This window comes from Cavia porcellus, unplaced genomic scaffold (assembly GCF_034190915.1).
Source record: "Cavia porcellus strain 051 isolate PalLab524CR breed Dunkin Hartley unplaced genomic scaffold, mCavPor4.1 scaffold_37, whole genome shotgun sequence".
In the NCBI taxonomy this organism is placed as follows: Eukaryota; Metazoa; Chordata; class Mammalia; order Rodentia; family Caviidae; genus Cavia; species Cavia porcellus.
The window spans coordinates 5,613,832-5,639,284 of NW_026947520.1; the positions used below are offsets into that span (position 1 = coordinate 5,613,832).

At 36.6% G+C, this 25,453-nt stretch overlaps 1 protein-coding gene across 1 annotated transcript; it reads right to left on the reverse strand.

The window, feature by feature from the left end:
• Positions 1–408: 408 nt before the first annotated feature.
• LOC134474727 (zinc finger protein 431-like) lies at positions 409–24,391 on the reverse strand. Its single transcript, XM_063243250.1, has 4 exons — positions 24,275–24,391; positions 12,372–12,498; positions 12,112–12,172; positions 409–10,651 (listed from the first exon to the last, which is right to left on the reverse strand). The coding sequence occupies exons 1-4, from the start codon at positions 24,275–24,277 to the stop codon at positions 8,824–8,826; spliced, it is 2,019 nt and encodes a 672-aa protein (XP_063099320.1). The 5' UTR covers positions 24,278–24,391; the 3' UTR covers positions 409–8,823.
• Positions 24,392–25,453: the final 1,062 nt, after the last annotated feature.

A 25,453-nucleotide genomic window follows, 5' to 3' on the forward strand; every position in this document is an offset into this window, starting at 1 on the left:
CAGGTTCTATAAGTACAAAATAGATATAGTTTTAGTGGTGGTTACATAAGAGGTGAGGAATTTATTTTACCAAGGATAATTGAGACTTGGGCAAGCTCTCTTCACTGGGTTAGGGGTATTTAATGCAATGTTCACTTGTGTCTTCATGACACCACTGTTTTTAACAACATAATTCCTAAGCAGATTTTGTATTCAACAACACTGCATTAAACATGTTACAAATTACATGAATGTTAAAATGGAAGTGAAAACCACAGGCCACAGGAAACCAACTGGGACTCGTGGCCCACTGTATGTGTTTAAATATAATCAGTACACACCACAAACATCATGCACTGGTGCTTATAAATAAAGTGATATGCCATTGTATAAATTCACAATTCAGTAAAAGAGAACACAATCTGAAACTTAATTTAGCAAATTTACTTTTTACTGTGTTGACAGCTCAAAATTTAGGTTTCCCTTCATGCCATTACTTCAGTGTTTTAGGAAAAAAACAGTAATAATTACAAAATATATAATGCATTCACAGCATCAAGGAATAAAATAAAGGCATTTGCATGATACATCCCAATAACAACATTTTCCCCAAAAACAACTCCATAGGAAAGAAAAACTGATTTCAAAGTATGGTTACTCATAAATCATGCCAAATTTTATAATTTCTGGAGATACTGATATATATATTGTGATGTGCTATTGGAGACAAGTTATGATTCTGTCAGTATGGCACAATCAGAAATTCACAGTAGTATGGTTTACATTTGGTACATGTGGGGAAACATTACTAGCAAATAAAGATGTAATATAAATATAACAAGTAAAATTCTGATGGTTAGAAAAACAAAGGTTTACTTAAATGACAAATATTGGCTCCACTGAGAAACAAAATCAGGCAACATAATTTATATGGTATAATATCCAGTGATGTTAGGAAATCAGCAGATGTCTTGTCACAACTTGGAAAACATAACATTCATTAATGTACAAGTTATGTGAAAAGAACACAAGTTTGTCAAAAACACATACTCCAAGCCTCTACAAATGTATACCTTAATGCCAAATATTGCCTCAACTTCAGAAACATCATTTATGAAAGAGAAAATGAAGCATGTGCATCAAAAGATTAAAACAATGCCATGTTAAAATTACAATTCCCAAAAAAACTAGAGACTAGACTAATATAACTCTGAACAATGAATAATAGTATTGCTCAATTTTATATCATAATGCTACAGAATTAGCATTGGGTTTCTTAGTGTCACTTCTTCAGAGTATCTGTTCATTACATTATGCATTATATTATTTGTTTAAATAAATAGGTTAGAAATTCTTCCCATGTGTGAATCTCTATGTGTATATCTATCCTTTCTGTGTTATGGGGGAAAACAGATCAAAATAAGACAACAAAACAAATTCCTAGAAAATCCTGATATGAAAGAGACATATAAGAACACAATATTAGGTGATATACACTACTTGCTATGCTTTCTCTTGTTATTTTCAATTGAATTGTCTACATCATCAGGGACTATACAAGTAAGCATAACATTATATAGCTATTTTTATAAAAATGCAACTTTGAAGATGTTGTAGGATGTGAAAGCATTTAATAATCAAACCTGATGTAGAACCCGTGGTTTCCTGCCAAGACCAGCAAGTCAAGCCAATAATGATCAGAAGGGATGAAGAAGGTCACTACATAGTGCTTAGGGGAAAACTCCAAGAGGAAGAGAAAACTATCTTAAATTTACATGCACCAAACTCCAGAGCACCCAATTATATAAAGCAAGTACTAACAAAAATGAAAAATCAAATTAGTAGTAACACAATTCTAACAGGAGATCTTAACACACCACTGACACCAATGGACAGATCAACCAGACAGAAAATGAGCAAAGAAATAAAAGAACTGAATCACACCTGTGAATAAATGGACTTAATAGACATATACAGAGTATTCTACCCAACAACAACAGAATACACATTCTTCTCAGTATTACATGGGTCATTCTCTAAAATAGCCCATATGTTAATTCACAGAGCATATTTAAATAAATGCTAAAGCGTTGAAAGTATCCCTTGCATGCTACGAGACCATACCACTATGAAATTAGAAATTAATGATAAAAGATACTGCAAAAATCCCACAAACACATGGAAACAGAATAACACTCTTGAGTAATCAGTGAGTCACAGGGGAAATTAAAGAATAAATTAAACAATACCTACAAACAAATGGAAACACAGATACAATGTACCAGAATCTGTGTGATGCAATGAAAGCTGTCCTCTGAGGAAAATTTATTGCACGAGTTCCCACATTAGGAAAACAGAACGAATACAAATAAATAACCTGATGTTATACCCCAAACATCTAGAAAAAGAAGAGCAAGTCAAGCCCAAAGCCAAAAGAAAAGAAGAAATTATAAAAATCAGAGCAGAAATCAATGCAATAGAGACTAAAGAAACAATCCAAAAAACCAATGAATCAAAGACCTGGTTCTTTGAAAGAATAAATAAAATCGAAAAGCCCCTAGCCAACCTTATTTTAAAAATGTAAGAAAAAGTTCAAATACAAGCAATAAGGAATAAAAGAGGTGAAATTACTACAGACCCTATTGAAATACAGAAGACCATCAAACCTATTTCGAAAACTTCTACTCTCAAAGTTTTATAACACAGAGGAAATAGACAGATTCCTAAAGCATATGAAGTACCACAGCTAGGTCATGAAGATGTAAAACTACTGAATAACCCAAATTCTATTAATGAAATTGAAAACATAATAAAATAATTACCTACAAAGAAGAGCCCAGGCCCAGACGGATTCGCTGAAGAATTCTACAAGAAATATAAAGAAGACCTAATGCCAACACTCTGCAAACTCTTCAATGAAATGGAAAGGGAAGCAATCCTTCATAAATCATTCCAAGAAGCAAATATTACTCTAGTACAAAAACCAGAGGAGGACCCAAGTGAGAAAGAGAACTACAGACCAATCTGCCTAATGAAGGAGGATGCAAAAATCCTCAATAAAATTTTGGCAGATAGGATGCAGCAAATCAACAAGATCATATATCATGATGAAGGGGGAGTCATCCCAGGCATGCAGAGATTGTTTAATATATGTAAATCAATAAATGTAATACACCATATCAATAGAGCCAAAAGTTATAATCACATGGTCATTACTATAGATGCAGAAAAGGCTTTTGATAAGGTCCAACATTCATTTATGATAAGAGCCTTGCAGAAAATTGGAATAGATGGTCCTTACCTCAATATAATTAAGGCCGGCAATGACAAAACAACAGCCAGTACCATACTAAATGGTCAAAAATTGAGGGCCTTTACTTTAAAATCAGGCACAAGACAAGAATGTCCCTTATCACAGCTCCTATTTAATATACTACTGGAAATACTGGGCAGAGCAATTAGACAAGAGAGAAATAAAAGGCTTAAATATAGGAAAAGAAGAAGTTAAATTATCATTATTTGCAGATGACATGATTCTTTATATAGAAGATCCCCAAAGCTCTATTGAAAGACTCCTAGATATAATAAATTCAGTAATGTAGCTGGATAGAATCAATACTCAAAAATCAATAGCATTCCTATACACTAACAACAAAGTCACAGAGACAGAAATAAGAGAGGCCACACCCTTCACACTAGCAACCAAAAACATGAAATATTTAGGAATTACTCTCACGAAAGAAGTGAAAGACCTATACCGGGAAAATTATAACACACTGAAAAATGAAATTGAAGATGATCTCAGAAAATGGAAAGACATCCCTTGCTCATGGATACGAAGAATAAATATTGTGAAAATGGCCATTCTCCCAAAACTTTTATACAGATGCAATGCAATCCTGATAAAAATACCATCAACATACCTCATAGAACTTGAGAATTCATCCCTAAAATTCATCTGGGATGAGAAGAAACCCAGAATAGCAAGAACAGTGAGAAGCAGCAAAAGCAAGACAGGAGGTTCCACAATCCCTGACTTGAAGTTATACTACAAAGCAACTGTAGTACAATCAACATGGTACTGGAATTGAAACAGAGCCAAAGATCAGTGTAATTGATGAGAAGATACAACCACCACTACAAACACACTCAAATACCTTATCTTTGATAAATGGGCCAAACATGTTCACTGGAAGAATGACATTCTGTTTAATAAATGGTGGTGAAAAACTGGCTCTCCATATGCCTAAAACTAAAACTAGACCCATGCCTATCACCATGTACTAAAATAAAATCTAAATGGATCAAAGATCTAAATATTAAAACAGAAACACTAAATCTATGGGAAGACAAATTGGTTAAAAACCTTGAAGACATAGGGGTAGGTAGAGAATTGATGAACAGGACTCAAACCGCATGGGAAATGCTTCCCAGAATCAAAAACTGGGATCACCTCTTATAAAAAAGTTTCTGCACATCAAAAGAAATCTCCAGTATAGTGAAAAGAAAACCCACAAACTAGGAAAAAGTCTTAGTTAACTGCTCCTCAGACAGAGGACTTCTGTCTATAACATATAAAGTATTTTAAAAAATGAGACCACCAAAATTCAAAGACCCAATCCAAAAATGAGCATCTGAGATGAATAAACAATTTTGAGATGAAGAAATATAAATGACAAATAAATACATGAAAAAATGTTCACCATAAATGGTCATTAGAGAAATGTAAATTAGAACCACACTGAGATTTTATCTCACTTCTGAAAGAATGGCCAAGATCAAGAAAACTGCCAACAACACATATTAGAGATGCTGTTGGGAAAAAGGAACTCTTCTGCACTGTTTGTGGGAGTGTAGACTGGTGCAACCATTGTGGAGGTCAGTCTGGAGATTTCTCAGAAAGCTGGGCCTGGAAGCACCTTTTGACCCAGCTATTCTACTTCTAGGCATATTCACAGAAGAACTGAAAGCATCATTCCACAGTGATATATGTGCACCCATTTTTATAGCAGCACAGTTTGTAATAGCCAGATCTTGGAAACAACCTAAGTATCCATCAACTGAGTAATGGATAAAAAAGTTATGGTGTTTTTATACAATGGAGTACTACTCAGCTATAAAGAATGATCACATTGACATATAAATAAATAGATGCAGATTGAGACCATACTCATATGTGAAATAAATCAAACTCACATGTATAAATACTGAATATAATCCCTAGTATAAGAAATGATAATACATAGAAGTATGTGGTAATCATGATACCCAATCATATTTGTTTGAATCCATATAATGTTTTCACTCATTATTAAGTGCAATGCAATCCCGATAAAAATACCATCAACATACCTCATAGAACTTGAGAAATCATCCCTAAAATTCATCTGGGATGAGAAGAAACCTAGAATAGCAAGGACAGTTAGAAGCAGCAAAAGCAAGGCAGGAGGTACCACAATCCCTGACTTGAAGTTACACTACAAAGCAACTGTAGTACAATCAACATGGTATTAAGTGCAATGGTTTTACCCTGGGTTTTTCGATTTTAGTATTGGTGATAGTACGAATAGCTATTCTGAAGAAAATAACACATCATAAAAGCTGGTGCTGATTTAATAGCATCTTCTTTGGAACTCCCATCAAGCTGTTATACATGTTACCACTGGTTTTAACATGTTGTAACTTAATATATTTTACTGTATGTGATAGTGTAAATAAAAATTTTCACAGGCAAAGAGATAATATAGAAATTGTTGTCCATTTTCTGTTAACTGGCTCCAAAACTCTGTAATTCTTTCATTCTCTTGAATGGCTTCACACTGTCTTGATATGATTGATTCTATAGTATACGACATTATATTCAAACAATTCAAGGAAAGAGGCACTATGGTGAAAATATTATGTTAGATTATCTGGTGGTGAAACAAAATGCTTTAATTGCACAGTTGTGACCTGTGTTGTTCTATGACAATGTCTCTTTTATCTCGATCTCCACCCTTTTAAAAAAATTATTCTATGTTTTCTTATTTTTTTCAAGTAAAATAAAACCAAATTAAAAAATATCGGGATATATTATAGTAACTTTTTTTGTTTTCCTATTAACCTGATTTTAACCCCAGTATTGCTCTCCCCATCTTGTTCTGCCTGATTTTACTGTATTCTATTTTGTTTGATAGTATCGAGTTTGAGGGTATAGGCAACCACTTTGTAGGCAATAAGATTTACTATGATGCCCATTAGGGTTTGAATATTATCTTCTTTTCAAATCCTGTAAGGTCTCCAGTGTAGTTTTTATTGGTCTTGTTCTGTACTGTTTTGATCAATTCTATTATACCTGATGATATAGCAACTTTTTTAAAAAATAGCAAGAGGCACAATGGTAACCATTTTTGATCACCTGATATTCTATTTTTGCATCAAGTACTATGCCCATCCTTATGTTCTAACCAACTCTGTTTTTTTTAATTCACTTTAGGTTTTATTCTCTTCAAAAAATAGTAATAAAAACTATGGGAGTAAAAAAAAAAAAAAAACCTCAAAAGTGTAAATGTAATTTTGAAGAAGAGAGGAAAGGAAGGTAGTCTAAGAGATATAAGTGCCTGTTTCAGTGTGTAGGAAGGAAAACCATATTACTGAGCTTTGTTGGTTCATTGAATGCAACTGTCTGGACTCTCGCTGTAGAAATGTTCACTTTATATGCTTTAATTTTATAATTTGGACAACTGTTTCTAAGAAGACAATATGTAACCTATTAACTAGTGATTTCTTACTGTATTTTTTCTTGAAATTCTGTATGATTTGTACCCTTTTACTGCTTTGTTTTTTATGTTCTTTTTTTCTCTTTAAATAAAAAAAATAAACCTGGAATTTATATCTTGTATTTATTTTTTGGTACTGGGGATCAAAGTGATGACCTCACACTTGCCAGGCAGGTGCTTAAGCCACTGAGCTAAATCCCCAGCCTCCCAATATATATGTTTCACATCTTATTATCTTCAGAGTAGTGACCTCTACTCTTGGACTTGATACCAGCAAGCATACCAAATGTGAATAAAATCAGTCAAGGCCAAATAACATTCAAACAAACCTGATTCCAATAAGATCAGTTATAGTACGACAATGTAAGTAATACAGGGTTTCAGTTTTAGTTAATTGGAAATTAAGGACAGTTACCATCATGGTATAACCTGCTATTTTGGGTTACCTCTCTGTGCCCTCAAATCTAATATGAGTAGACAGACCAGAACAAAATATAATCAAACTAAACAGCGCAACAGAACTACTGTAGCTTTTAAATCCTGATACACTTTTAACAATGTCCTCTGCCTTCTTTTTTTAGGCAATTCCTCACCTTTTTCCTTCTCAGGATACTATTATTCACTGTTCAGAGTGATATTAGTTTAGTCTCTTATGTTCAGTTTCAGCATACATAAAAATAAAGAGGTCTACTATGAAGAGAATGAGACACATTATGGTAATCATTATCAACTTCCCCAACATCAGTCTTGAACATCAAAAAAGCCATTATCATCCTGTAATTATTTGATTAGTTCTATAATGTTCAGTATATATTCAATGCTTCTGAAGATGGGAACAACTATTTGGAAGAAAACTAGAGACATTAAGATAGAAAATGAACATCTCAGTGGACTTGCTTTGAAACCTGTTTCCTTAACTTGTTTCCTTATGAACTGTTGTGTTTTGTCATGTTTAACTTTACCGTCTTTAAGATAAAAACAATTTGTAGAACAGATAAGCATATTAATAAGTTTTTTTGATCACTGAGGTAAATTGTTCACAGCGTCATTATTTGAATATCACTTTGTATGCTTTAATTTTGTAACTTGAACAATTACCTCTAAGATGACAATATGTAATTAATCAATTAGTGATTTCTTATTGTTTATTTTTCAGAAATTTTGTATTATTTCTACACTTTTTGGTTTTTTTCTTTAAATAAAAATTCACCAAAAATATGAAAATTAAGTTTTAAAAACAAAATGTTAAGTACATAGACACTATCCATACTTGAAAGTGAAAAGCCCATTTCAGTTTACCATGTTTAATTACAAGATGCCATGTCGAAGCACAAAGACACATTAAAAAATCTAAAGAGGTATAAGTGATTAACTGAAACCCATATAAAATGTGTACTTGAGTAGAGCTCCACTTCAGATTTGTCATTTCCGGAAAATTCATGAAGAAATATTGACATCAAACTTCTGTATCAATTATTTCTTCAGGTATACTTGGAATTTTTAAAATAAACTTAGATCTAAACTATCCGAAGAGTGCTGCTTTTTCTATGTATTTAACAACAAACATGGATTGCCATATGTTCCACACTGTTAATACACATAGGATCCAGTGAGCTCTTTCAGATATGTAACAATGATCATGTGTGCTGAGAGTATTCCCATAACACATAGGATTTATCTCTTGTGTGAGTTTCTTCAGGTATTTCACTTACAATTTGGATGCTGAAAGTGTCTCCACTTGCTTATGTAGTGAGTGATTAATCCCAGTGTGAATTGTTTCATCTGTTTTGCAATGACTGTATGTGGTAAAAGTTTTGCCACATTGTTATATGCATAAGGTTTCTCAACCAGTGTGGAGTCATTGATGTATTTTACAAATTCCATGTGTGCTTAAAGCTTTCTCACATTCTTCACATAAACAGGGTTTCTCAACAGTGTAAATCTTTTCATGTATTGGACAATGAGCATTTCTGCTGAAACCTTTCCCACATTCCTTAGATATATAAGTTTTCTGCCCAGTGTGACGTTTTTAATGCAATATGTAATTGTGGTCAAAAAATTCTTAGGATGCTTATATACACTGGTTTTATCTTGAATACGAACTTTTATGTTGCTTACCATGTCGATGTTGGGTTAAAACTTTCCCAAATTGCTTACATACATAGGGTTTCTGGCCAGTGTGAATTCTTTCATGTTCCTTACACTGTCCATGTGTGATAAAAGCTTTCCCACATTGCTTACATACATAGGGTTTCTCTCTAGTGTGAATTCTTTCATGTTTCTTACAATTTCCCCGTGTGTTAAAAGCTTTCCCACATTGCTTACATACATATGGTTTCTCGCCAGTGTGAATTCTTTCATGTTCCTTACACTGTCCATGTGTGTTAAAATCTTTCCCACATTGCTTACATACATAGGGTTTCACTCCAGTGTGAATTCTTTCATGAACCTTACAATATGCACGTGTGTTAAAAGTTTTCCCACATTGCTTACATACATAGGGTTTCTCTCCAGTGTGAATTCTTTCATGTATTTTACAACTTGCCTGTGTGTTAAAAGCTTTGCCACATTGCTTACATACATAGGGTTTCTCTCCAGTGTGAATTCTTTCATGTTTCTTACAATCTCCCCACGTGTTGAAAGCTTTCCCACATTCCTTACATACATAGGGTTTCTCTCCAGTGTGAATTCTTTCATGTTTCTTACAATCTCCCCTTGTGTTAAAAGCTTTCCCACATTGCTTACATACATAGGGTTTCTCTCCAGTGTGAATTATTTCATGTCCCTTACAATGTCCATGTGTGATAAAAGCTTTCCCACATTGCTTACATACATAGGGTTTCTCACCAGTGTGAATTCTTTCATGTTGCTTACAATAGTTATGTTGCGTAAAAGCTTTCCCACATTGCTTACATACATATGGTTTCTCGCCAGTGTGAATTCTTTCATGTTCCTTACACTGTCCATGTGTGATAAAAGCTTTCCCACATTGCTTACATACATAGGGTTTCTCTCCAGTGTGAATTCTTTCATGTATTTTACAACTTGCCTGTGTGTTAAAAGCTTTGCCACATTGCTTACATACATAGGGTTTCTCTCCAGTGTGAATTCTTTCATGCTTCTTACAATTTCCATGTGTGATAAAAGCTTTCCCACATTGCTTACATACATATGGTTTCTCTCCAGTGTGAATTCTTTCATGTTTCTTACAATCTCCCCGTGTGTTAAAAGCTTTGCCACATTGCTTACATACATATTGTTTCTCTCCAGTGTGAATTATTTCATGTGCCTTACAATGTCCTTGTGTGATAAAAGCTTTCCCACATAGCTTACATACATAGGGTTTCTCTCCAGTATGACTTCTTTCATGTTTCTTACAATCTCCCCGTGTGTTAAAAGCTTTCCCACATTGCTTACATATATATGGTTTGACTCCAGTGTGAATTCTTTCATGTTGCTTACAATGGTCATGTCGGGTAAAAGCTTTCCCACATTGCTTACATACATATGGTTTCTCTCCAGTGTGAATTATTTCATGTGCCTTAAAATGTCCATGTGTGATAAAAGCTTTCCCACATTGCTTACATATATATGGTTTCTCACCAGTGTGAATTCTTTCATGTTTCTTAAAATATCCCCATGTGTTAAAAGCCTTCCCACATTTCTTACATACATAGGGTTTCTCTCCAGTGTGAATTATGTCATGTTGCTTACAATGTCCAGATTTGCTGAACCCTTTTCCACATTGCTGACATACATAGGATTTCTCTCCACTGCAATATTTTTCATGATTCTGAATATTGTGGTGTGTTTCTGCTTCTTTCACATTCACATTACCTTCTGCAGTACAAGGGAATACTTCTTTACACTGATTCCAAGATGTACGTCCATAGGATTTCCCTAGCTTGTCATTTCTGTAAAAAAAAAAAGCACATATCAGATTGATAACCATATTACTAAGTTTTTATTGGAGATTTGAACAAAACTGTTTGCAGTCTCGCTCTCTGAATCCCCACTTCATATGTTTCACTTTTGTATTTCATTAACTATTTCTCTGAGTAGCATATGTAATCATTGTCTTTAGATTTCTTACTGTTTATTTTCACTTTGAAAGTGGTATCATTTCTACTTATTTTTTTTTTAGTCTTTTCTTACATTAAATTAAAAAAAAAGAAACACTCACAGTGAAATGGGTCTCAGTTTTATGACTGCATTAATGTCAAGTTCTGTTTTTAATGCCTTCTAAGAAATTCTGACCATGAAGTAACAGAATGGCCTTATAAGACATGTTGAAAACAACCATTCCCAAAAGACTGGCACACATTTGGAAATCTTAAAATTTGGTACCTTTTGAAATGCAGAATCTTTAGGTTCACTTTCGGCATGGGTACATATGTGTATCACATACAGATCAATCTGATTATGTTTCCCCATCACAATCTCCCTTCTGTCCTTAACCTGCAGTTGCCTTTTCCATATGGTCAGTCTTACTTTTCTCTATTAACTCTTTCATTTCATTCCACAATTTATATTTTGGTTTCTCATCTAAAAGGTACCCTGTGAACTTTTAGGTTTTATAGCTGAGCTATTTCACCAAATAGATGGGAGAAAGAACCACCTATTTCTTATGGCAAATGACATTATATTATTTATTTTTTGACATTATATAAGACATTTTTTCTTTTCCATGCTGGGAATGAACAACAGCTATTAGCATAAAATCTATAGCTTTTTAAATGTGTTTTAAGAGATTTTCACTGATCATTAAGCCGTGAAGTTTGAACTTGAATTTGCCATTCTGCAAAATCTGATTCCTAGTGTGCTGGATTTACAAGAATGCACAATCACAGAGAGTTGATTAACATTTTCCTTCTCCACAAATCCAGTGATAGATAGCTAAGCTTCTTCAAGGCCTGATCTATTATAACTTGATTTGCTTTGTAAATGAGTAAGCATGTACCAGTATTTTATGTGCATCTTGAATTTTAAAAAATATATTCAGGACAAGTATGAGGGGATCAATTTATAGAGACAACTGCACACTGATATTCAGAATGAGTGCACTTAACATTCTACCAGCCTTCTAAGAATTTTAGTCAGAATGGCTGATTCTTTAGAGCATGGCTTGGAAACACAAGAACTCCATTTTATTTCAAATTCTATTGCAATCTTAGTAATGTTTAGATGAGGAATGTGTTGTATTCACATGTATATATGGGTAGAAAAACTGAAGGGAGAATGTCATAACTCCTTATACGTCTTCGGAGAATATTACTGACAATAAATTGAATGGTGCCTCATTTCTTTGGCGGTATTTTTCTGCTGACTCACTAATTACTCAGGAACATTCCTTCTCCTTATGAGTGTGAATTACCTTAAGTATCTCCAGTAAATTTTGCATTCTTTTTCAGCTTCCTGGATCTCCCCAAGTCCTCCTGAATTGTAGATATAGAAATACCAGGGCTCATTAGAATAATACATACAAATTAATAGATTTTTTTTAGAGTTATGATATAATGTGTCCAGGTCTGAGGTATTTTTAAAAATATGTTCACATTGTGTTTAATGAAACAGCACTGATGAGTGACATACAACATTCTGACAGCATGAGTGACAAAAGTAATTTGTCCTTACCTGTTGCAGCCATGTTCCTAAAGGTTTCGCCCATCACATCTCTGTAGAGGTTCTTTGGGGATGGACTCAGCAAAGTCCACTCCTCATGGCTGAAGTTCACAACCACATCCTCAAAGGTCACCACCTCCTAAAGGACGACACATATATTTCTCACACAAAGGTTGAGACACCAGGTTTGGGATATCTTAAATTCTCTCCTACAAATCTGAATCAAAAGCAAAGTGTGGTGGTATATATCTGTAATGCCAGCACTCAAAAGGCTGAGGCAGGATGGTTTCAGTGAGTTCAGGGCAATTCTAGGCTCCATAGGGTATTCAAATCCAGCTGATATACATATAGAAAGCTTGTCTCAATAAAACAAAACAAAACTAAACAAATACAACCAAACAAAACAGCTGAATGAAGACTGATGTCTTCAAATTTAAATCCATATGTTTGTCATTAATTTTGTATATATACACACGTTTTTGAAGACAGCAAATTTGATGATAGATTGCAACTCACTGCTATTGTAACAGTGAAATAGGAGCACTGATTCTTATGCTGAGTCACTGCAAGATTCCCTGTGTACTGTCTCTAATGCAGAGCTCACAGTGAGAAGCCTGCAGGACCAGCATCCACAAAGCACAGAGACAGATAAATATCCCATCAATCAACTGAGAAACCAAGCAAGCACCTCCCTTCCCTGGTAAGTGGTGGCAGTGTGGCAGACTGTGGCCCATCCAGGGGGCAAACCAGCAGCAGCTCCTGAGATCCATGCCATGCTGGATTTAGGACACTTGGAAGGCAAGCAACCACCACTTCTCCCCCGTAAGCAGTGGCAGTCTGGCAGAATGTGGCCCTTCCAGGGGGAGAACCAGGAGCAGCTCCTGAGATCCACACCAGCTGTGAAACCAAACAACCAGCCTGTCTCCCTATAAGCAATAGTGAACCTACTGATGCACGGCCTAGAATCAGACATCCCACTTCCCTACCCCTCTTCTCCTGTCACCCCCTGTTAGCAAATGGGGAACAGAAATCTGAGCATCTCCTGGGAAGCAGACCATAACAAATAAGGAGAACTTCCTTCTACTATCTCTTCGAAGGCAAATATTTTTATTACTGTTTTACTCTATTCTGATTAATGGTATTGCTCTATTCAAAATTCTGCTTTGATAAGTACTATAATGTTCTGTATTTCATCTCATTTTGATATATGTGTTTGAAAGAACAACTATTATAAAGATAATAAAATATACTGTGATACCTATTACTGTCATTGCAGTAACCTGTTGTGAAGTTGTATACCAATTTCACTGTATGATCTTAGTTGGCCTTATTCTGCCTTGTTCTGTTTATGTTACCACTTTCAAAATTTGAAAAAAGGAAAAAAAATCTCATCAATCACCTTGATAGGCTGCAGAGAATGTCTCTTCAAATCTCATTTAGGCCAGTGAGTACTTTGTTCTTAATATACTTCAGCAGCATTTTGAAACATGAATTTGGTTTCATAGAACAAAACATAAATAACCTCCAATATGGTACACAAATAATAACTCAAATGTTAGTGGAAAATGCTGTTTTTAAAAAATAAGTATATAAAATGGAACCAGGCCCAAGCTGTAATATATAGCTCACTGTTACCAAGCGATCACTTTCAATTCAGATATAAGGAATATATCTTGTGAGGCTGGTGAAGGACTTCTTCCTTGAATTTGGGACTATCCTAAGTTACAGAGCTGTCTAAAGTAGAGAAACCCTGACTGAGACACCCCACAGACAAAGTGAAACTTGAAAAGAGACTGCATAAGACACCTTTAGTTTGTTTTTAAAAATTATAGCCATACAATATGGAAAAATTCCAACAATACTAAACACTTTATGAGAAACAATGTGGATATCTTCCATACAACAAAGAGAAAGTTGGGTATTTAGCTCAGTGGCATGAACACCTGCCTGGAAAGCATAGGGCATGAGTTTGATCCTTGGTACAAAAAGAATCCAAATTTTACCTGCATGACACTGGGGCATAATTAGAGATAATCCAAGTTAGATTTTAAGTATGGAACACAAAATTCATGGGTTGACAGGCATGTGAAATAGTGATTTTTGCCAGAGCTGGTGTTGATCACCTCAATGAAGCAGTCAGAACCCAACTCTAACTTCACGCTTACTCTAAGATCTACCTGAATTTCAGTGAAGAACCTCTCAGTTGTATGTCCTGCTATAAGCTTCCTGAATCCTGTTAGTCACTTGCACATCCTTTCCACACTCCTCTGTTCCATCCTCAGCAGGAAACCCTTCATGCCTAACTATTGATATCACTGTAAAATTTCTGTTTAAATCTTCTCCTTTACACCACTTACTAAATTTCATTGCAGAGCATTTCCATATTTAAACTGTCTATGAATAAGCAAGCCACTAAATCAGCTCTTAATTCAGAGATGACACACCTATTCCTTTCCATTCAGAACGATATCACGTGTATATGTCCTTGCAAATGCCTAAATTTCAGCATTTTTTGATGAGAATTTAACAGATAGCCCTTTCTGGAATTTGTCCTTCACAAAATTTTACCCTGTCCTTGATAACACTTTCATATTTGCTTTATCTTTCTCAGACTTCAAAACTCTATGGCTGTTCTCACAAACTTAGTCTGTGAGCAAGGGTGCCACCTAAATAATTAAATATGTTCAGAAATTATTTTGCACTGATCTGTATAATACACAGGAGTTCATGTGTTGTTTGGGAAGCCTTTTTCCACTGAGGCACACTACTACATGTCTCTGAATTCTCAGGACCTTTGCCACTACCTGTCATGAGGATGGAAATATGAGAACATACTATAAATTGAGGAGATCACTATGAATACAAAAAAGCCCAAGTTTAAGTTGAGCCATTGTGGCTATGAAGCCCTGCATTACAGACACTAATAAACTCCGGACATTCTAGATCTGCGACTCTGAGGAAAGTAAGATTAGACCTAGCTCATTACTGTTCTACAAGCCACAAATCATCATAGTCAGAGTCATCCCAAACTTCTTCCAATGCCTAAGATGGTGGATTTTCCAGGCCAGCAGTGAATTTTAAAGATGATACTTGAGTCTGCTGCTGTCATAGTGAAGCCATGGTTCTGGGGACCCCAAATCACCCTTGCCAACAGCAAAAGGCAAAAGGGACAGGGAATGACCCATGGCCAATGCTGGAGGACCTCAGGAGCTGAAGCTAACTAAATACCTGAAGCTCCAGACACAGGAATTACTTCTAAATACTTGTAACTGGTTTCACCCAATCCACCCTAGCTCTGGGCTCCCATCCACAACCTCACCATTCCATGGCTCCAGGATCTCTCAGGTTCTTTGCTAATCAGGCCACAGGACATCGAAAGTACTAAATGAGATGCAACAAGCGTTTTGCTACCAGTATTGTACTCAGAAAAGATAAATCATGCTGAGACACCAGAAGAGACAAAAGTCACAGCCAGGAATGGCCTGAAAATTGGACAGTTCATATAGCCTGCCCCTTCATCACTGATTGACTCCTGCTCTACAGCTCTCCTTCTGAGTCAAGAATCAACAGGGAAAGAAACCACTCCCTGCAAGAGAGGATCTCAAATGATAGACTGTAGTGCAGAGACTTCTGGAGCTGCTGTTCTTCTACAGTGGTGATCTCAGCTTGATCAGAGGAGTGTTTGTACTGAAGATCTTTACCTCAGGCTTTTAATTTTCAAATCCATTCTATTTCACTGAAAAAAGAACACTTGTAGATACCATAACCAAAATTACAAATCATTTCAGTTTCAGAAAACAAAAGTAGCACTTAAAGTTAGGGATTAAATTAAATTAAATTAAATTTCAACTAAAATTAAATTTCAAATTAAAATTAAATTTCAAAACATGTCAATCAGGGGGCAACACTGGTATATACACTGAACACTGTAATCCCCAGATCATTCACCCACAGCACAAGACATCTGTAATCAATTATCCAAACAGTACTGTTACAGGCACCTGAGTTATTTAAATAGTATTGGCATAAGGCAGGACTAGGTCCTCCAAGGAGTCCATGCAGGAGACGAGATACTGTGCAACTATGGGGAAGACTGACACCTCATGCTATGGGCCAAGTCTCAAGACAAATGATAAGCAAATTCATCCATATCATAAAGACTGATATTCTAAATAGTCCCATAGCACTCTGAGGAGGTCAGGAATCATTCAAAGAAAAGTATGCTTATCCTAAAAACTGACATTTTAAATATTTCCTATCATCCTGATGAACTCAGGAGTCACCCTACCAAAACCCTAAGGGAAAAGACACTGCTGCCTAAGAATGCCTGCTTTCTTTGTGACTCCCTTTCCCCTTTTTTCCCAAGTTAATCAACTTTACATGAACTTATAATCTTAGGGGCTACCATAGCTCTGTCCCGTCTTATGGCCATCTGGATTGTGAGTTCTGATTTTTCCCCACCTTAAACTCATCTCACCACATGATTTTACTCTATAAATGTCCCTAGAAGGACAGCGTTTGGCATCCCACTCAGGACCCCTTCTCTCTCTCAGGTAGCTTTCTTTCTCTCAATAAGTATATTGTGCTCTTAATTTCTATTGTGCCTAAAATTCATTCTTTGACTTTAGAGAACACAAACTCATACCAGACATATTAGACCAGGAGATTCTTACTCTATAGGAGTATCATTATAAATTTTTCTCTTTCCTGAAGTCAGATAAATCAGTAGTAGTTTGTATTCTACAATGTTGATCTCACATTTCCAGGGATGCTTGCCCTGAAGGGCTTTATCCCTGACTTTAAGTGCTACTTTTGTTTTCTGAAACTGAAATGATTTGTAATTTTGGTTATGGTATCTAAAATGCATTAAGGAAATGACTAACAGTATTTCTTATGAATGGTTTACTACCAGCAATAGAGGAAGACAGGTGGCAAAAATTCATTGTTTTGATTTCTTCCTTGAAACTGAAGGATGTACTTGAAAGAGTTTTGCCCTAGAAACAATTACAGTAGTTCAAGGTGGAAGAAGGCAAAATCAGGGATGCTTACTCGTATGGCCACTTCCTCTTTTTCCTTGATTACAACTTCCTCTTTCTTTCCCAGGGCCCTAACGAAAATTCCCATCAGCTCCTTGCATGACATCAATGTCCCCTCCAAGCACCATGTCCACTCAAAAGTCACATATACCTCTGTCGTACTCTAGAAAAATGCCTTCGTTATTTTTGTATCATAGCAAAACCTGTAACTTGGCCTTACTGTATATGTGTTTTTCCTTCCCCCTCTGGATGACCTAATTAATATGTTAATCAATGCTCTCCTGTGTAAAGAACTGTAAATACCTAATTGATATGTTAACCATTGTTGCCCTCTACAAATCACACATGTGATGCTAAGATAAGCTAACAGAAATTGTTAATCACTGCTAGACTTCTAGGCTCTGCTGAGGAAAACAGGATTTCTTATTATCTAAACTTGCTTGTTTACAGGAAAACTTGCTTGTCACCCAAATCTTGCTCTTCCCATAAAATGTAACGCACCCATGTTTCTGTTTTGTAGTGCACCACACCCCATCCCCCTCCTTGCATTGTGTGACCAGCAGCTGTGTGTTGATGTACAAGATAAAAGCCCTGACTTATTTCTGTCAGGTGTCCAGTCTCCAAATTGGCTCCCAGAGACTCCTTGCCCGGTCTGGCCTAAAATAAAACCTTTACTCCCTAAATTTTAATTTCTTGCTTCCTTGGATTTTATTCCAGGGTCTGAGTTATCACAACCACAAAACCCCATAGTTAGTCCAGGGAGAGGGGAGCCAAACCCTTGGTTGCTGTTGGCTCCTTTCCACATTGTTTAAATAAAAGGCCACTTTTACATTTCTTATATTCTGCTTCTCTATTGTGCTAATTTACCTCCTCAGTAACCTCAGTAATCTAACCCACTTTAAACCTATCTCACTGTTGTAACTTAGTTCTAACTGATCTGCCCCCTTCCTGTTCTATATGCACCATTTCTTTTTTTTTAAATCTTTTTTTTTCTTTTTTTTTTTTTTTTTGTCTTTTTCATTTTTATCGGTACCAGGGATCGAACTCACAACCGCCTGCTTGCAAGGCAGGTGCTTATGCTGCTGAGCTAAATCCCCAGCCCCTCTATATGCACCATTTCAATAGAGATTAAATTTCCATCTCCAGTAAAGACTTAAAGTTTCAGCTCCTTGTAAATCTCCCTCCCCTCCCCATTCTTAGGTTGTCTTCATTTCCCATAAAAGCTTTAAGTTTCAATTTCTTGTATTCCCCCACTTCAGCCTATCTGCAATACAATGTACTGTCCCTAAGAAATGTTTAACTATAAGAAAGTTATCAAACTGGGTCAAAGTTCACAACATTCCTGTGGTTTTCAGCTTTAAAACCCAATCTTTTTAGCTGTAAGGCACACAATCTCCAAATTGGCTCCCTGAGATTGCATCACCTGGCCTGGCCTAAAATAAAGTATTTGCTCCCCAAATTTTAATTTCTTGCTTCCTTGGGAAATATGCTGTGGTCTGAGCTATCACACTCACCACATGATTTTATTGTATAAAATCAGAGTCCTTTGCTACTGGCTCAGAATTCCTCCTGTTTTTCTCAGACAGAAGCTTTCTGATACAATTTTTGGTGTAGTAAAGAAGAGCATATAAAGTCAAAATGGCCTTTATTCTAAGACCATGGAGAGAACCCCATGAACACTGGGGGTCTGGCTTTCTTTTCTGGAAATGTGTGGGCAGCACACATAAAGTTTTTGACTTGGGTGCTGCTTAAATTTGGCATTGCCAATATGCAAGTACCTGATTGAGATGCTTTTCTGGCCACAGGTAGGTTGAATAAGGGAGAGGAAAGTGACTTCAAGGTAAAAGTCCTCGGGTTCCACCTCCCACTTTCAAAATATCCTATTTAGAGCAAAATACTTTCATTTTCTTTCTCTCAATATATATATTCTGCCTTTCTACTCTGTTGTTCCTAAAATTCATTCTTGCATTTTAGAGAACACAAACTCATACCAGACAAAGAAGTTCAGGAATTTCATTCCACTATATCATGGTATGGTTGCCTCTCTTTCTAACTAACTCAGCGGCCTGTAAATTTAAGAATTGTTTATCAATTTGATTTGGAGTAACTGTAGTAAATAAAATGTTCTTAATGAATATAGGGAAATATATCATTAAATTGAAAAAATGATTATCACAGTTTTTCCACCTAGCACCAGCCAACATTTTCAACTTTCAAATATGTGGGAAAACAAAAAATAAAAACAACTCAGAAAATAGCAATCCTATAAGGGACAGTATATCATTCACTGTAATTGTCATGTTATCTGCAGGTATTTCATATACAACAAAAGAAATATTGAGCCTATTAAATACCAAGTATCCATTTCAATAAATGTGCTCACAGCACTGCATCGTTGACAACTGTGATTTTTTTCTGTATCAGGGATTGAACTCATGACCTTGTGCTCTCCAGGCAGCTCCTTGTATACCTCAGCTCAATCCCCAGACCCAACAAATTTAGATACTAAATATGACTATTAACAATGTTTAATTTGTCATTGACATGTTTAGTTATAAATTTTATAAGCCTACATTTTCACAAATGAAATTATTTTCTTTTCCTGTGGTTTAAATTACTTTTTTTTTTAGGTACCAGGGATCAAAGATACAACCTAGCACTTTCCAGGCAGGCGTTTCTGCCTCCTGAGCTAAATCCCTGGCCTGTATTAATGAATATTTCAGTTTATTCATTCAAATAGAACTGTGATTTTAGCAAAGGATGTCAAGGTAGACAGAAATTGATATACAATCAGAGAGGAACTGGAACCTCAAATAGTCAATGCAAAATACTAAATACAACAATCACTGTTACAGGCACAGCTGAAGAAAGCCTGACCTGAAGGTGAAGATGCAGTGACTAGGTCTACATGCTCCTGAAGAGAAAAACAACAGCTTGAAATGTACTACAGTTACCACCACCCCCTCCAGGAAGTCCTGAAAGGCATCAATTAACATACTCAATGACCAGAACAACTGGACTATTGTTCCCACAAAATGCCTTGGCTCTTTCCACATACCTTTTCTGGCTGACTTTTTCCTTGTTGAATAACATTAGTTAAGCAGCTATAAGCTTATAGGTTGATTGTAGTCTGAGACCCACACTGTAATCACATTGTGACTTTCCTGTATAAATGATCCCTGACAATAGGTCTATGGCCAAAACACCAAAGACCACTCCTGATAATTCAGGGCTATAGGTCTCTCTTTTTTTCTAAGAAAATTTTTGAAATTCTTTTGGTTTATGACTTCATTTGTCAATGTTGTGAGCCATTAAACTTGATGTATTTGATATCAAACATGGCAGGATTATATTTCTCTTATCTCAATTTAAATATGAAATGTCTGCAAAAGGCATTGTTCCAAAGCCAGAATTTCAAGCTGCTTGTTTGCCCTGAGTTTAAAATTTCAATGAGCTTTTAGAAGTCCTCAGTCTAATGAACTGCATATGTATTGGAGGAAGGAGGTCACTGTTGTCCTGTAGCACAATAGGTGCCATTCCTAAGTATGTGTTTGTCACTGACTCCTGGATGCCACTACATGGCCTTCTTTCCTCTGCAGCATCAATCAATAATTCCCATTTTACATAAGTCAAATTTCACTCAGCTCTATTATTGTTTGTTTTCAATAGTCTTTCTGTCTAATTGGTTGTTTTTTTTTTTTTTTTTCATTTTAGTTTTTTGATTTAAAGACATGGTCTCACTTTGGAGTTCTGGGCAGCCTTGCACTCACTATGTAGGTTAGCCTGTCTTTGAATACAGGGCCATTCTCCTGTTTCAGCTTCTTCATTGCTGGGGAAAAGAGGTGGGCATTATAGCACATGGCATTTGTCTTTTTCTCCTCTCCTTTTCACTACTATTCTTTCATTTCAGGGGCACTGTCATTTAATCCTGAGGTTTGCTTGTGTCAGTAAGGTTTCTGCAGCTCGAGGTGATTTTGTGAACAATAATATAGGAAGCCAAGCAACCCAATTGAGAAATGTGGAATTTCATTAGCTGGGCTCAGCACCACTTGTATACAGAAACCCTAACCCCATTTCAGGATCTAAACAAGAGGCTCTGAACTGGAATGTTAGAGATGTTTTAAAGATAGAATCACAAAAAGATCCTGTTGGAAATCATTTAGCTAGAATCTTATACTAATTTTTGGATGACAACTGTATTCTGCTTCTTTTGTTGAGCAGGTTAATTTTTTTCTTTGGGTACAGCTCATTTTGCTTTTCTCCTGGGACTAATATCCTCAGTGATTTTCCATTTTTCTGAGTGAAATACAAGGGCACTAGTTAAATGCAAAGCTCAAGATGGCATCTATTAAGCCAACCTACAACACAGCTAAGTTACAAGTCTCAATATTTTTTAGGGTAAAAACACACATATCTATAATCCCACACTCAAGACGCTGAGATAAGAGTGCTGCTTTGAGGTTAGGGCAATTCTGTGCTCCATAAAGCGTTCAAATATAGCTCATATACATAGAGAAAACTTGTCTCAATAAAACAAAACTAAACTAAACAAATAAAACCAAACAAAACAGCTGAATGGAGACTGATTTCTTCAAATCTTAATTCCACATCTTGGGGATTAATTTTTGTATATACACATTTTTTGAGACAGCAAATTTAACGCTATATTGCAACTCACAGCTAATATAACAGCCAAATAGGAGCACTGATTCTTATGCTGTTTCACTGCAAGAGTCCCTGTGCACTGTCTCTAAAACAGAGCTCATAGTGAAAGCCTGCAGGATCAGCATCCATAACACAGAGGTAGACAAATATCTCATCAATCACTTTGATGTACTAAAAATGATATCTCTTCAAATCTCATTTAGGCCACTGAGTCGTTTGTTCTTAATATACTTAAGCAGCATTTTGATATTTAAATTTAGATTCATAGAACAAAACATAAATAACATCAAATACAATACATAAATAATAACTCATGTTTATTGAAAACTGCTGTATGTAAAAAATGTATAAACAATGAAACCAGGTACAAGTTTCAAATTATAGCTCAGTGTCACCAAGTGATCACCAAGTGATCACTCTCCATTCAGATATAAGAAATATATCTTGGGAGGCTGATGCAGCAGGAGACCTTCCTAGAGTTGGGGCTAGCCTAAGTTACAGAGCTGTCTGAAATATAGAAACCCTGACTGAGACACCCCAAATACAATGTGAAACTTGAAAAGTGACTGCATAAGATACCTTTGGTTTGCTTTAAAAATTATATCCATACAATATAGAAAAATTCCATAATATTCAACATTTTCTGAGGAACAATGTTGATATCATACATAGTATACAGAAAAAACTTTCAGGGCTGGGTATTTAACTCAGCAGCATGAACACCTACCTAGCAAGCTTGAGATCATGAGTTCGATCCCTGTTAAAAAAAATTCAAATTTCACCTTCATGACACTGGGTCATAATTAGAGATAATCAAAACTAGATCTCAAGTGAAGAACAAATAATTCATGGGTTGACAAGGATGTGGAATAGTGATTCTCACCAGAGCTGGTGTTATCCCCCTCAAGGAAGGAATCATAAGCCAACTTTAACTTCATGCTTACCCTAAGAACTACCTGACTTTCAGGGAAGACCCTCTCTGTTGTATGTCCTGCTATTGGCACACTGTGTCCTGCTAGTCACTTCCACATCCTTTCCAAGCTTGTCTGATCCACCCTAAGCAGAAAACCATTCATGCCATAACTACTGATATCCCTGCACAATTTCAATTTAGGGAATCTCTTTACATGAATTAGTAAAGTCCATTACAGAGCATTTTCATATTTAAACAATGTATATGATCAACCAAGCTATTAAATCACCTCTTAATTCAGATATGACACCCATATTCCTTTCCATTCAGAAGGATATCACATGTACATATATGTTTATGCAAATGACTAAATTTAGGCATTTTTCAAGAATTTAACAGGCAGCCCTTTCTGGAATTTGTCCTTAGTAAACACACTTTCCCCTGCCCTTGATGACACATTTATATCTGCTTCATTTTCTCAAAATTTAAACCTCTATGGATGTTCTCCCAAACATCGTCTATGAGCACATGTGTCACATCAAGTATGTTCAGAAATTCTTTGCATTGTTCTGTATAATACACAGGAGTTCATCCGGTGTTTGGGGAGCCTTCCTCCACTGAGGCACATCACTACACATCTTTGAATTCTCAGAACCTTTGCCTCCACCTTTAATGAGCATGGAAATATGAGAACATAGTATAAATTTAGGCGATCACAAAATACATAAATGCATAAGTTTAAGGAGAGCAGTTGTGGCTATGAGGTCCTGCAGCACAGACATTTATAAACTTCTGGCTTTCAGATCTGTTGCTGACAGGAATGAGAGCAGAGACCTAGCTTATTACAGCTGCACCCAGCTTGAAACCACTTCGGAATCAGGGTCTCCTCAGACCCTGTCCTGGGTCCAGACTGTTAGAGGAGCAAGGGCAGCAGGCGATTTCAAAAATGGCATTGTGGCCTGGTGGTATCACAGTGGCAATAGCGTTCAAGGGACCCAGAAATATCCTGACCCCAGCTAGAGGTAAAAGGGACACAGGATGACTCCCTTCTAGCACAAGAGGTCCTCAGGGTCTGAGGCTAAGAACACAGGCTCTAGACAGCACGCAGCTTCTCACCACTGTTTTTTTTTTTTTTTTGGGTCTTTTTCCTTTTCATCGGTACTGGGGATCAAACTCATGACTGCCTGCTTTCAAGGCAGGTGCTTATGCGGCTGAGCTAAACCCCCAATCCCTTCTCATCACTTCTAACTGGTCTCATCCAGATTCCACCCCATTTCACTGCTCCCATCCCATAACATCACCATTGCGTAGTTTGGAGGTCTCCCAGGTTCTCTCTAAGCAGTCCACGGAGAACAGAAGCAAAAAACAGTTGTCTAGCAAACATCTAGCGCTCCCTTTTTTGCCCTGGCCTTGCAATTGACGCCATGACACCGGAAGAGACCGCCTACGTTGGCCCTCCTGATTGGAGAGTTCTTGCAGCCCGCCTCTTCATCACTGACTGGCTCCTGCTCAAAATCAACGAACCTATGAATTTGAAGCTTAGCTAAAGGAATGCCCCTACTGTTTAACAAAGAGGAAATAACTTGTTCAAAAAGTTCCCGTTCTGATGATTGGGAGTTACCCATTCCCAATCCCTGCTTATATGCCACTCCCTGCTACTTTCACTTTTCACTTACCTGGGTCATCTGTAGCAGCGGTCTTCTCACAACCCCTGATTCTCCTTCTACTAGAAAAACGCTCCGAATGCTTATATTCCAAGCCCCAAGTTTGGGCGCCAGGTGCCAGGTGCCGCGGCCAGCTGCGGGGAAGGAGTCAGGCGAGAGACTGAAGACACAGGGAGACCAGTTGCTCAGGAGGCAAAAGGCAATTTATTGAAGGACTACAGAGTTTTTATAATGTTTCAAACAAAGAGCAGTACAAGTCACTTCAGGACACATTCTTGTGCACACAGCAAAGGTAAACATGCTCCTGGGCCCATGAGAAACTTCTATGTTGTGCAGCTCAGGAGGTAAACATGTTCTTGGGCCCATGAGAAACTTCTATTTTTTTATGTTATGAAGCTATTCCCAGGTTAATATCAGCGCGATGCTTTGTCTAGAAGGCTGAGGTTACTGCAGGACCCCTGGCTCCCGCTCCCAACAGTGGTCCAGGGATTTAGCTTAAGCACCTGCCTCGCAAGCTAGAGGTCCTACATTCCATCCAAGATCTTGCTACCACAAACTGTGCTGCTATAAACATGGGTGCACATATATCACTGTGGTATGATGATTTTTATTCTTTTGGGTAGATACCCAGAAGAAGAATAGCGGCGTTGAGTGGGTCTGTAGACCTAGTTTATGTGAAACCTCCACACTGATTTCCACAGTGGTTGCTTTACCACCAACAGTGGAGAAGGGTTACTTTTCCCCCCACAACCCCTCCAGCATTCGTTATTGTTTGATTTCTTGACAGTAGGCATGTTTTCTGGGGCAAGGTGACAT